The sequence below is a fragment of the Orycteropus afer genome, unplaced genomic scaffold (genome assembly GCF_000298275.1).
Source record: "Orycteropus afer afer isolate SDZICR_OR568_19922 unplaced genomic scaffold, OryAfe1.0 scaffold00133, whole genome shotgun sequence".
Lineage (NCBI taxonomy): Eukaryota > Metazoa > Chordata > Mammalia > Tubulidentata > Orycteropodidae > Orycteropus > Orycteropus afer.
The window spans coordinates 3,129,884-3,143,493 of NW_006921720.1; the positions used below are offsets into that span (position 1 = coordinate 3,129,884).

The following is a 13,610-nucleotide window of genomic DNA, read 5'->3' on the forward strand; positions in this document are numbered from 1 at the left end:
ATTCAAAAATGGTTGCAGCAGTATATTGACAGAGAACTTCCAGAGGTGCAAGCTGGATTTAGAAGAGGACATGGAACAAGGGATATTATTGCTGATGTCAGATGGATCTTGGCCCAAAGCAAAGAATACCAGAAAGATGTTTACTTGTGTTTTATTGACTAGGAAAAGCATTTGATTGTGTGGATCATAACAAATTATGGATAACATTGAGAAGTATGGGAATTCCAGAACACTTATTTGTACTCATGAGGAACCTGTACATAGACAAGAGGCTGTCATTCAGACAGAAGAAGGGGGTACTGCATGGTTTAAAATCAAGAAGGGAGTGCATCAGGGTTGTATCCTTTCACCATACTTACTCAGTCTATATGCTGAGCAAATAATCCAAGAAGCTGGACTTATGAAGAAGAATGTGGCATCAGGATTGGAGGAAGAATCATTAACAAACTGCGATACACAGATGGCACAACTTTGCTTGCTGAAAGTGAAGATGACTTGAAGCACTTACTGATGAAGATTAAAGAATACATTCTGCAGTGTGGGTTACATCTCAATGGAAAGAGAACAAAAATCCTTGCAACTTGACCTATAAGCAGCATCATGATAAATGGAGAAAAGATTGAAGTTGTCAAAGACTTCACATTTCTTGGTCTACAATCGACGCCAATGGAAGCACCAGTCAGGACATCAGACAACGTATAGCATTGGGCAGGTCGGCTGCAAAGGACCACTTTCAAGTGCTGAGGAGCAAAGATGTCTTATTGAGGACTAAGGTGTGCCTGACACAAACCATGATGTTTTCAATCGCTTCATATGCATGTGAGAGCTGGATAATGAATAAGGTAGATTGAAAAATCGATGCTTTTGAGATGTAGTGCTGGTGAAGAATGCTGAAAGTATCATGGACTGCTAAAAAAAAAAAAAACTACCAATCTGTCATGGAGGAAGTACAGCTAGAATGCTCCTTGAAAGTGAGAATGGCCATACTTCATCTCACCTACTTTGGTCATGTTATCAGAATGAACCATTCCCTGGAGAAGGATGTCAAGCATCCTTGGTAGAGGGTCAACGAAAGAGGGGAAGGCCCTCAACGAGATGGACTGACACAGTGGCTACAACAGTGGTCTCTAGTATAGCGGGAATCGCGGAGCTGGCACGGGACTGGGCAATGTTTCGTTCTGCTGTGTATAGGGTCAATATGAGTCAGAGATGACTCGACGGCACCTAACAAGAAGAACAGTGGGCAAAATATTGAACAATGCACGAAGCATCAAAAGATGGAAAGAGTACACACAGTCACTGTACCAAAAAGAATTGGTCATTGTTTAACCATTTCAGGAGGTAGCATATTATCTAGAAATACTGGTACGAATGAAGAAATCCAGGCTACCCTGAAGGAATTGGTGAAAAACAAGGCTCCAGGAATTGACAGAATACCCAGTGATGTTTTTCAACAAATAGATGCAACACTGGAAGCACTCACTCATTTATGCCAAAGAGTTTGAAAGATAGGTACTTGGCCAACTGATTGGAAAAGGTCCATATTTGTGCCCATTCCAAAGAAAGATGATCAAAAAGAATGTGGAAGTTATGGAACAGTATCATTAATGTCACATTGCAAGTAAAGTTACAATTAAAAAACGATTGCAGCAGTATATAGACAGGAAACTGCCAGAAGTTTAATCTGGATTCAGAAAAGAACATGGAATAAGAGATACTACTGCTGATGCCAGATGGATCTTGGCTAAAAGCACAGAATACAAGAAAGATGTTTACGTTTGTTTTATTGATTATGGCAAGGCATTTGACTATGTGGATCATAACAAATTATGGCTAACATCACAAAGAATGGGAATTCAGGACACTTCCATTGTTTTCATGAGAAACCTCTACAGTCATTCAAATAGAACAAGAGGATACTGCATAGTTTAATATCAAGAAAGTATGTGTAACGCTGCATCCTTTCACCATACTTACTTAATCTGTATGCTGAGATGCTGAGCAGATAATCTGAAAAGGTAGACTCTATGAAGAAGAACCCGGCATCAAGACTGGAGTAAGAATCATTAACAACTTGCAATATGCAGATGACACAACCTTGCTGGCTGAAAGTGCAAAAGACTTGAAGCACTCACTGATGAACATCAAAGACTGCAGCCTTCAGTATGGATTGTACCTCAACATAAAACAAAAACCATAACAACTAGACCAATAAGCAACATCATGATAGGTGGAGAAATGATTGACATTGTCAAGGATTTCATTTTACTTGGATCTATTATCAATGGCCTTGGAAGCAGCAGTCAAGAAATAAGACAACCTATTGCACTGGGCAAATCTACTGCCAAAGACCTCTTTAAAGTATTAAAGTGCAAAGATGTTACTTGGAGACTAAGGTACACCTTACCTAAGCCATCATCTTTTCAATAACCTCATAGGCATGTGAAAGCTGGAAAAAGAATAAGGAAGACTGGAGACAAATTGATGCCTTTGAATTGTGGTGTTGGCAAACAATACTGAATGCACCAGAACAAGTCTGTCTTGGAGCAAGTATAGCCAGGATGTTCCTTAGATGCAAGGATAGCAAGACTACATCTTTCATATTTTGGACATGTTACCAGGAGGGCCCTGTTCTTAAAGAAAGACAAAAAAAGTAGATGGTCAGTAAGAAAGAGGAAGCCCCTCAACAAAGTGGATTGACCTAGCTAGTGCCTACAACAGTGGGCTCAAACATAGTAATGATTGTCAGAATGGTACAGGACTGGGCAGTGTTTCATTCTGTTGTACATGAGATCTCTAAGAGTTGGAACCAACTCAGTGGCACCTAACAACAACAACATATATCAGTATTTTTAATGTGTGAGTTGTATGCCTGAAACTATCCCCAAAGTAATTCAGAGGCCCAAATAAAAGGAAATCTACAATGGATGAAATAGTATAATGAGAATATTCATCTCACTGATGGTCTGGCTTAATCTTAGTATAAGAATTTAGAATGGATGAGATGCCTATTTTTCAGACAATTCTTCATTAACAGTATTTCTCACAACCAAGATTTTAAACAGTGATGAATTGTGTCAGAAATGCAGCTAATTGATGGCAAATTAAAGGAATGTATATAAGCCTTGAAAAGCTAAGGCTAAATAGGGCTTGAAAGCAAACTTACCTCCAGAGGGGTGAGCTGAATACATACCGAAATTGATTGCATAGTTTTCTTAAAAAATCATTCTGATTAGGCAACCACTGGCCCAAATTGCTATGTTATAGAACAGGGTCTACAAACTTTTCCTGAAGAGGGCCAAATAGTAAATATTCTAGGCTTTATAGGCTATAAGTCTCTGTCATAACTTCTCATCTCTTCCATTGTAGTATGAAAGCACCCATAGACAATACCTAAACACATGAACATAGCTATGTTCCAATAAACTATTTTTACAAAAAGAGATGGTAAGCCAGATTTGGCCCACAGGCCTTATTTGCCAGCACCTTCGTTAGTTAAGTTAAGATGAGAGATGATACCTCCTCCAGTGAGATTCATCACAAATAAAAGTCTGCTTGAAGGATAATTTTAGTAACAAATAGCCCCTTGGCATTCTCAATTCAGACTTCTAGCCTCCTAAACTGTGACAGAATAAATCTGTTTGTTAAAGTTGTCCACTTGTGGTATTTCTGTTATAGCAGCACTATACAACTTAGATTCCTTTTTTCCCCTCAGCATCAAGTTCTCATTTCTCATAACTGCTTATGTGTACTTAACTCTGTCATACTCCTTTTTCCTTTGTCTAATTTTGTTTTATTGTGCTGTGACTCAAGAAACCAAATAAATTGGACCAAGGATTGTACCTAAAAGTAAGCATAAGTAAGGTATCTATAAACACACCTTTCAGGTATTCTGCTGTGAGTAAAATGCATGGACTTAAAGAATATTTGTTCAATAAACATTTGTGAGGTGCCTGCTTTTCTGCAAGGTATCATAAGTAATGTGATCTATCAGATAGATACAGACACTGCAATCAACAAATGTGACCATATAAAAATGTACTATAATTAAAATTCTGTTAGAAATATAATATAAAGAACATACTAGGGTGTACCACAGATAAAGGAGTGGATAACCTGTGAAGTGTTTAAAAAGTCCCCTTGGAACAACAGAACAAACTGAAATAAAAAGGATCATAACAATATTATGAAAAATTGTACTCCAGCCAATTTGAAAACATGGAAGAAATTTCTAGAATAACATTACCTACCTAAACTAATACAGTCTGAGGTCGAAAATTTGGACAGACCCAAAACAAAAGAAGATATTGAAAAAATAAAAAATAAAAAAAAGAAGAAGAAGAGAAAAGCCCCAGCCCAGATGTCTTCTCTAGAGAACGCTACCAAACATTCAGATGAGAGTTACCACCAGTCCTACTCAAACTATTCCATAACAAAAAAAAAGGATAGAATGTTCCCATATTCATTCTATGAAGCCAGCATAACCCTGATACCAAAGCCAGTCAAAGACAATACTAAAAAACAAAATTGTAGATACCAAAGCCTGTCAGAGACAACACTAAAAAAAAAGAAAAAAAATTGTAGCTCAGTATCCCTCATAACTATAACTAAAATTCCCAACAAAATTTTAGCCAATAGAATTCAACAGCATATCTGAAAAAGAAAACATCATGACCATGTGGGATTCATACTAGGTATGCAAGGGTAGTTCAACATTAGAAAATCAGTCAGTTTAATCAACTACATAAATACAGGGAGCTCTGGTAGTGTAGTGCACTTGGCTGCTAACCAGAAGGCTGGCAGTTCAAACCCACCAGCCACTCCTCAGAAGGAAGGTTAGGCAATCTACTTCTGTAGTGATACCTCCTCAGAAACCCAAGGAGGAGTCGCTATGAGTTGGGTCCAACTCGACAGCACATAACAACAACAACAACAACATAAATACAACAAAGGAAAAGAATTGCATGATCATCTCAATCATTGTGGAAAAGGCATTTGATGAAATCTCCATAATTTTTTTCCTAAAAAATCTCTCAGCAAAATAGGAATAGAAGGGAAATTCCTCAGCATAATTAAGATCTTATATATAAAAATCACCACTTGTCTGTCAGTTTGTCATACTGTAGTGGCTTGTGTGTTGCTGTGAGGCTGGAAGGTATGCCACTGGTATTTCAAATAACAGCAGAGTCACCCATGGTGGACAGGTTTCAGCAGAGCTTCCAAACTAAGACAGATTGGGAAGAAGGACAGGACCATCCACTTTGGAAAAACTGGCTACTGAAAACCTTATAAATAGCAGTGTAATGCTGTTTGATATATTACCAGAAAACTGCCAGAAATGTAAGCTGGATTCAGAAGAGGATGTGTGGTATGAGGGATATGAGATATTGCTGTTGTAGGATGGATATTGGCTGAAAGCAAAGAATACCAGAAAGATGTTTACCTCTGTTTTACTGGCTATGCCCAGGCATTCAACTGTCTGGATTGTAACAAATTATGGATATCATTGTGTAAAATGGCAATTCCAGAACACTTAATTGTGCTCATGATGAACCTGTACATAGATGAAGAAGGTGTTGTTCAAACAGAACAAGGGCATAGTGCATGGTTTTAAATCAGGAAAGGTGTGCATCAGGGTTGTATCCTTTCACCGTGCTTATTCAATCTGCATGCTTGAGCGAATAATCTGAGAAGCTGTACTATATGAAGAAGAACTCGGAATCAGGATTGGAGGAAGACTCATTAACTTGTGATTTGCAGATGATTCAACCTTGCTTGCTGAAAGTGAGATGACTTTTAACACTTACTGGTGAAGAACAAAGAGTACAATCTTCAGTATTGAGTATACCTCAACATAAAAAAAAAAATCTTCAAAACTGAATCAATAAGCAGCATTATGATAAATGAAGAAAATATTGAAGTTGTCAGGGATTTCATTTTACTTGGATCCATAATCAACACCCATGGAAGCAGCAGTCAGGAAATCAGACATCATTATGTATTGGGCAAATCTGTTGCAAAAGACCCTTTCAAAGTGTTAAAGAGCAAAGATACCACTTTGAAGACTTAAGATGTGACAAATCCAAGCCATGGTATTCATCTTATATACATGTGAAAGCCTGACAGTGAATAAGGAAGACTAAAGAATTGATGCATTTGAATTGTGATATCGGTGAAGAATACTGAAAATACCATGCACTGCCAGAAAATCGAACTAATCTGTCCTGGAAGAAGTACAGCTGGAATACTCCTTGGAAACAAGAATGGCCAGGCTTCATTCATCTCAGCTACTTTGATCATGTTGTCAAAAGAGACCACTCCTTGAAGAACTAATATCATGCTTGGTAAAGTAGAGGGTCAGCATATAAGGGTAAAGACCCTCAATGAGATGGATTGACACAGTAGCTGCAACAGTGGGCTCAATAGCAAGTATTGTGAGGATAGCACAGCAACAGACAGGGTTTTCTTCTGTTGTGCATAGGGCTGCTGTGAGTCAGAGCTGACTAAATGGCACCCAACAATAATATATACAAAACCAACAGCCAACATTATCTTCAATAGAGAGAGACTGAAAATATTCCTCTTGAGAATGGGAAACAGACCAGGATGCCTTCTACCACCACTCCTACTCAGTATTGTACTGGAACTCCTAGCTATAGCAGTAGGCAAGGAAGGGAACTAAAAGGCAATCATACTGGTAAGGAAGAGGCAAAACTATGCCTATTTGCAGAGAATATGACCCTGTGCATGGAAAATCCCAGAGAATCCACAAGAAAGTTAATGGAACTGATAGAAGAATTCAGCAAAGGGGCAGAGTATAAGATCAACATACAAAATTTGGTTGAATTCCTGTACACTAACAAAGACAACTCCAAAAAGGAAATCAGGAAAAAAATACCATTTACAATAGCCCTCCAAAAGTTAAAATATTTAGGAATAAGTCTAACTAGGGACATAAAAAGGATATCTGGTGGTATAGTGGTTAAGACATTTGGCTGCTAACCAAAAGGTTGATGGTTTAAACCCACCAGCCACTCCACAGAAGAAAGATGGAGCAGTCTGCTTCTGTAAAGATTTATAGGCTTAGAAACCCAGTGGTCGCTATGAGTCAGAATCAACTTGATGGTAGTCAGTTTTTTTGTGAGACATAAAAGACTTATGCAAAGAAAATTACAAAACCCTACTCTAAGAAATCAAAATTGACCTTCATAAATGGAAAAATTTACCATGTTCAAGGGCATGAAGACTTAACATTGTGAAAATGTCAGTACTACCCAAAGCAATCTATATATATAATGCAGTCTCAGTCCAAACTTCAGCATCTTTTAATGAGATAGAAAAAATAGACAGTTCTATATAGAAAGAAAAGAGTCCTGGATAAGTAAAATATTACTGAAGAAGAACAAAATAGGAAGAAGAACAAAGTAGGAAGCCACACACTTCTCAACCTTAGAACTTATTACCACATTTTTGCACAAATGTGTGTGTTATATGGACTTGTTTTGCAAATCATGCAACTCCTTCATGTGTTAGTTTTCTGTGTGTGTTATTTATGTGGATGCATTATTTGCACAAGAAAAAATTACAGTATACAGCCACAGTAGTCAAAACAGGCTGGTGAAACCTGTAGATGAGTGAAACAGAATTGCGAATCCAGAAGTAAATCCATCCAACTGTGGAGAGCTGAACTTCGACAAAGGGTTAAAGTCCATTAAATGGAGAAGAGATAGTCTTTTTAATAAATGGTGCCAGCAGAACTGGATATCCATTTGCAGAAGACTGAAACATGATCCAGACCTCATACCATACACAAAAACTAACTCAAAATGGATCAAAGACCTAGATATAAAACTTAAAATCATAAAGATCACAGAAGAAGAAACATAGGGACGAAGGTAGAGACTGTAATTTATGGTATAAGTAGACTTTCAAGCATAACAAACAACAAGAGTGAAAAGAGAGCCTATAGACTGGGACGAAACATATTGGCAGTAACATATCAGAAAAAGACCTAATTTCTAAAATTTTTAGAGAATGTCAACATTTCCACAACAAGAAGACAATCTGATTTAAAAATGGGCATGGGACATGAACAGACACTTCACCAAAGAAGACATTCAGCTGGCTAACAAACACTCGCTATCATTAACCATTAAAGAGATGCAAATCAAAACTACGATGAAGTACCATCTCAACCTAGCAATAGTGGCACAGATCCACAACTCTGGTTAGCCGTCAAGTGCCTTATGCACTGTACCTCCAGAGGTCCTTGATCCAAAAAACAGAAAACAACAAATGCTGGCAAGGTTGTGGGGAGACACACATTGTTGGTGGGACTGCAAAATGGTACAACTACTATATAAAACAATATGGCACTTCCTTAAAGCTAGAAATAGAAATACCATATGACCTAGCAATCTCACTCCTAGGTATGAAGCCTAGAGAAATAAGACCTGTCACTCAAATAGACTTATACGTGTCCATGTTCATCAACAGATGAATGGATAAACAAACTATGGTACGTACAATGGAATACTGCACAACCATAAAGAATAATGATGAATCTGTGAAGCATCTCACAACATGGACGAATCTGGGGAATATTATGCTGAGTGAAATAAGTCAATCACGAAAGGACAAATATTGTATAACACCATAATTATAAAAAGTCAAGAAAAGGTTTATGCACAGAAGGAGACATTCTTTGGTGGTTACCAGGGATGGGAAGGAAAGGGGGAGAAACAACTAACTAGATAGTACACAAGTAGTAATTAGGTTGCAGAGAAAGGCAATACACAACATAAGGTAAGTCAGCACAACATGAACAAGGCAAAGGAAGACACTGAGGTACACAGCAGTAAAATGTAAATGCTAAAATATACTATTTTAAATAAATAAATAATAATAAGCAGTTAATGCTGTAACATACAATTCTGCATCAGTGTAATAACAAATAATGGTTTGTGAGTAAATATATAGGTAAATATGTATGCCAAATAGATGAGGGAAGTCATACAGGAGTATACCCACATACATGTATAGGTATGATTGTGGATATTTCTACATACAAATTTGTAAATGCTGCATGTATTGTCATAGAGCACATAAGGGCCACAGTTATAGAAACTACTTAGACATCCAAACTAAACTACTGGACTTGAACAATAAGGACCATAGTCTTGGGGGCCATCTCAGCCATTTGGCAAAACACAGTTCATAAATATAATTTTCTACATCCTGGTCCGGTAAGTAACATCTGGGGTCTAAAAAGCTTGCAAGCACCCATTTAAGAAGCAGTTTTTGGTCTCTTCCTGCCTGGAGCAAAGGAGAATGAAGAAAACTGAAGACTCAAGGAAGCAATTAGTCCAAAGGATTAATGGCCTGCATGAACCACAGCCTCCTCTAACCAGAGACCAGAGGAACTAGATGGTGCCTGGCTACCATTACCAACCACTCTGACCAGGACCACAATAGAAATTCCCTGTTAGAATGGGTAACAAGTGTAGAAGAAAATTCAAATTAAAAAAAAATAAAAAAGACCAGACTTACTGGTCTGAAAGAGACTGGAGGAATGCCCGACTCCTGAGTCTACAGTCCTTATACAAACTTCTAACTTGAAACTGAAGGCACTCTGGAGCCCACCTTTCAACCAATTAATAGACAGGCCTATAAAACAAAAGTCCTCACCACTGGTCCTATAAGCAACATTACGATAAATGGAGAAAAGATTGACATTGTCAAAGTCTTCACATTACTTGGTTCTACAGTCGACGCCAATGGAAGCATCAGTTAGGACATCAGGCAACGTATAGCACTGGGCAAAGCAACTGCAAAAGACCCTTTCAAGTGCAGAAGAGCAAAGATGTCTCATTGATGACTAAGGTGCACCTGACACAAGCCATGGTTTTTTCAGTTGCCTCATATGCATGTGAGAGCTGGATGGTGAATAAGGAAGACTGAAGAAGAATTGATGCTTTTGAGCTGTGGTGTTGGCAAAGAGTGCTGAAAGTACCATGGACTGCTAAAAGAACTAACAGGTCTGTCTTGGAGGAAGTGCAGCCAGAATGTTCCTTGGAAGCGAGAATGGCCAGACTTCATCACACATACTTTGGTCACGTTGTCAGAAGAGACCATTCCCTGGAGAAAGATGTCATGCTTGGTAAGGTAGAGGGTCGACGAAAGAGGGGAAGGCCCTCAGTGAGATGGATTGACAAGGTGGCAGCGGCGATGGACTCAAGTATAGGAAGAATCATGGAGCTGGCTCAGGACTGGGTGGTTTTTCGTTCTGCTGTGCATAGGGTCACTATGAATAGGACACAACTCAACAGCACCTAACAACAACATAAAATAAATAGTAACACCCAGGAAGAAAGTGTTCCTTAGAACAATCCACTGTGTGAGACCCAAAGGGCAACATTTGGCCAAAAAAGATGAGAAGGCAGGAAAGGAGAGAGAAACTGGACAAGTGGAAAAGGTAGAGTGCTGACACATTGTGGGGATTGCAACCAATGTCACAGAGCAATTTCTGTATGAATTATTGATTGGAACAATAATTTGTTATGTATACTTTAATCTAAACCACAATAAAATGTTCCCCAAAAACCTATTTTGAATGCTTAGGGTTTTTTCCCTCCCTGCCAACTCTTCGCTAAAGTTTGAATAGTTGATGTTACATAGTGATTTTTTTTTAATTAAGGTATATATGCAACAACAACAACAAAAATACCAAAATACTAACGTATATTGGTCATTCTCTAAGTTTGAATTTGTAAATTCAACATTCTTTCTATGTATGTATTTGCCTTAAAATTAAGCTGAGTTGCCATCAGGTGGCAGTCATACATTAGGTAGGGCCACACAATACATTTGATAGGCTTATTTATTGTACATTGCCACAGCATGATAATCATTGTGGGAGAGAATATAAAAAGTATACCTTATATGGATGGGTACAGGGAGCTCTGGTAGCATAATGGCTAAGAGCACTTGACTGCTGACCAGAAGACTGGCGGTTCAGACCCACCAGCCACTCCTCGGAAGGAAGATGGGGCAATCTACTTCCATAGTGAAGTATAGTACATATATTTTTTTTTCCCATGCCTGGGAAACCCAAGGAGGGGTCACTATGAGTCGGGTCCGACTCGATGGCACATAACAACAACAACATACGGGTACATAGAATAAAGAAGAGGCTTTCTGGTAATGGAGTGTTAATGCAGGAGAAAGATAAGAGATAAGTCTTTCCAGCACAAGATTTGGAATTTTCATATCTATATTTGAATCTCAGTTTTACCACTTACTGGCTATATTCTCTTGGCCAAGTGATTAACCTCTTTGTGCATCGGTTTCTTCATATATTAAATGAGATTAATATATTAATAAAAACCAAAAAGACCAAACCTACTGCCATCATGTCAGTTCTGACTCACAGCAACTCCTGTTGGATTTCCAAGGTGTAGTAAATCTTTACAAAAGTACATTGCCCCATCTTTCAGCTGCAGAGCAGCTAGTGGATTTGAACCACCAACCTTCTTGGTTAGCAGTCAAATACCTTAGAATAGAGTTTTTAATAATGTTTTAGGAGTCCCTGAATGACACACAGGGTTAAGCACCTGCTAAAGGGGCAGAAAGACATCTTCTGACCTCTAACCCCACAAGAGGGAGACAGAATTACCATCAGTAGCCCAAGGCTAGACATGCTGCCTCCCTCCAACCCTTTTACCAACCCTGATTCCAACTGTTCCTCCCACAGCACTCACCACCTTTCTGCCTGGTTTGATGATTCACTGCAGTGGCCACACAGAACTCACAGATTATGGGATTTATTAGGGAAGCACCAGGCTACAATTCAAGTTCAGGAAAAATGGTTAGTCTCTCTCAGCCCGCCGTCTCTCAGCCAACAGTTTGAGGCTGGGAGCAGCCACTCTCTCAGCAATGTGTGTCTCTCGGTGTCTCTTTCTCAGCAGCATGTGTTTCTCAGGAGCTTATTTCTCTCAGCAGCATGTCTTTCTCAGCCAGCAGTCAGAGAGACCTCTGCCTCTAGGAGGCCTCCTTTTGAACCTGGCAGAATAGCCAAACTAGCCAATCATAACATCAGAATTCTAAGCACCTGAGAGACAGCGAACTTCCCAGAACATTGCTTTGTGCCACTTGCAACAGAAATACCCCAGGTGGATAACTTTTACCATCAGGAGCTCCTCAGTTGCTCACAGCAAATTCTACCACGGAGCTCATAAAGACTTATGGCTGGAAAAGCCATACCAGGTAATGTACTGCACCACAGCACCTGACTACTAACTGAAGGGTTTGTGCTACAAACTCACCCACAGGCACCATGGAAGAAGGATGATCAATACCTGGAGGATCACAGCCTTCAAAACCCTATCAAGCAGTTCCATATGCACACATAGGTTTGCCAGGAGTAAGATATTGTCAAGAAATGATAGTTATTATTGTAGAAATTAGGTCAGGTAGGAAGAAAGGTTGGTTATTTGAATCCATGCTATGGTTCTGTGGGAGAAAGACCTGGTGATTTTCTTTTGTAAAGATGATAGCCAAGAAAATTCTATGGGTCAGTTCTGCTCTGTCATATGGGGTAACTATGAGTCCAAAATGACTCAATAGCACTTTACAAAAGGAATGAAAGATTGATTCTCACAGGGAGGTATAGAAAGCGTAATAGAGGGAGTTTCTTTCCCTACCATCATTCTATGCCTGATTGGCTTTTAAATTTTGCCATGTTATTAATGCTTTATCCTTTGGAATTTTTTAGGTACGCAGATTTTCTGAGGCATTCTTTTGTTTTGAACATCCAAGAGAAGCTGCCATTGCATACCAGGAACTTCAGTGAGTAGCATAAATAAATCTAAGATTAAAATAATTTTATTTCCTTTTGCATAAGGTTTCTGTTTCAAAATTTATCAGTAACAGGATATACAATATTTATAATAGAAGAAATTAGGATAATTTGAGGTTCAGAAATTCTCTGTTTAATCAAGTTTGGTTTAATCTTATGAATGACTTAATGAAAGCTCCATGCTATGCATAAGAAACATAATACATGCTATACCTTATCTCATGGCAGATCTACAGTAACTTTGGTAGACCTGTACAGCTCTGGCTCCAACTTTCCATTTGGCCGTTTTATTCTATCTTTATTTTGCATACCAGGATCTCTTGCACTCATCAGTATATATTATGAATTTATACAAGTAGCCAGACTGCCACTACTATCTCTTATGCATATGACTTGCAGTTAGAATATCTAGAGTAGCTGCCTTCCATTTTTCTTACTGAGTATATTTAGGCCTGGTTTTTTGTTTTTTTTTTTGCTTTAATAAATATTTTGAAGGCATTATGCTGAGCAAAAGAAGTCAGACACAAAAGAGTAAATATTCTATGATTGTGCTTATATGAAGTTCTAGAACAGATTAAACTAAGATGAAAAAAGTCAAAACTGTTTCCTTGGTAGTGGTTGGAGAAGTTGATATGGGATGGGGAGTTTGAGAAGACTTAAGAAAACTCTAGTACATAAAATGTTCTGTATCAAACTCAAAATCATTTGGAGAAAAAAAAAGGCAGGGGAGGACCAGGTTTGCTGGTCCGATAGA

General features: G+C 38.5%; 1 protein-coding gene across 1 annotated transcript in view; it reads left to right on the plus strand.

Moving 5' to 3' along the window:
* Window positions 1–13,610, plus strand: part of FAM135A (family with sequence similarity 135 member A) — a 175,469-nt gene that overhangs the window by 111,821 nt on the left and 50,038 nt on the right. Inside the window, exon 11 of the mRNA XM_042781564.1 lies at window positions 12,773–12,846. Coding sequence (XP_042637498.1) covers window positions 12,773–12,846 — 74 coding nt within the window. The remainder of the gene's footprint in view (window positions 1–12,772; window positions 12,847–13,610) is intronic.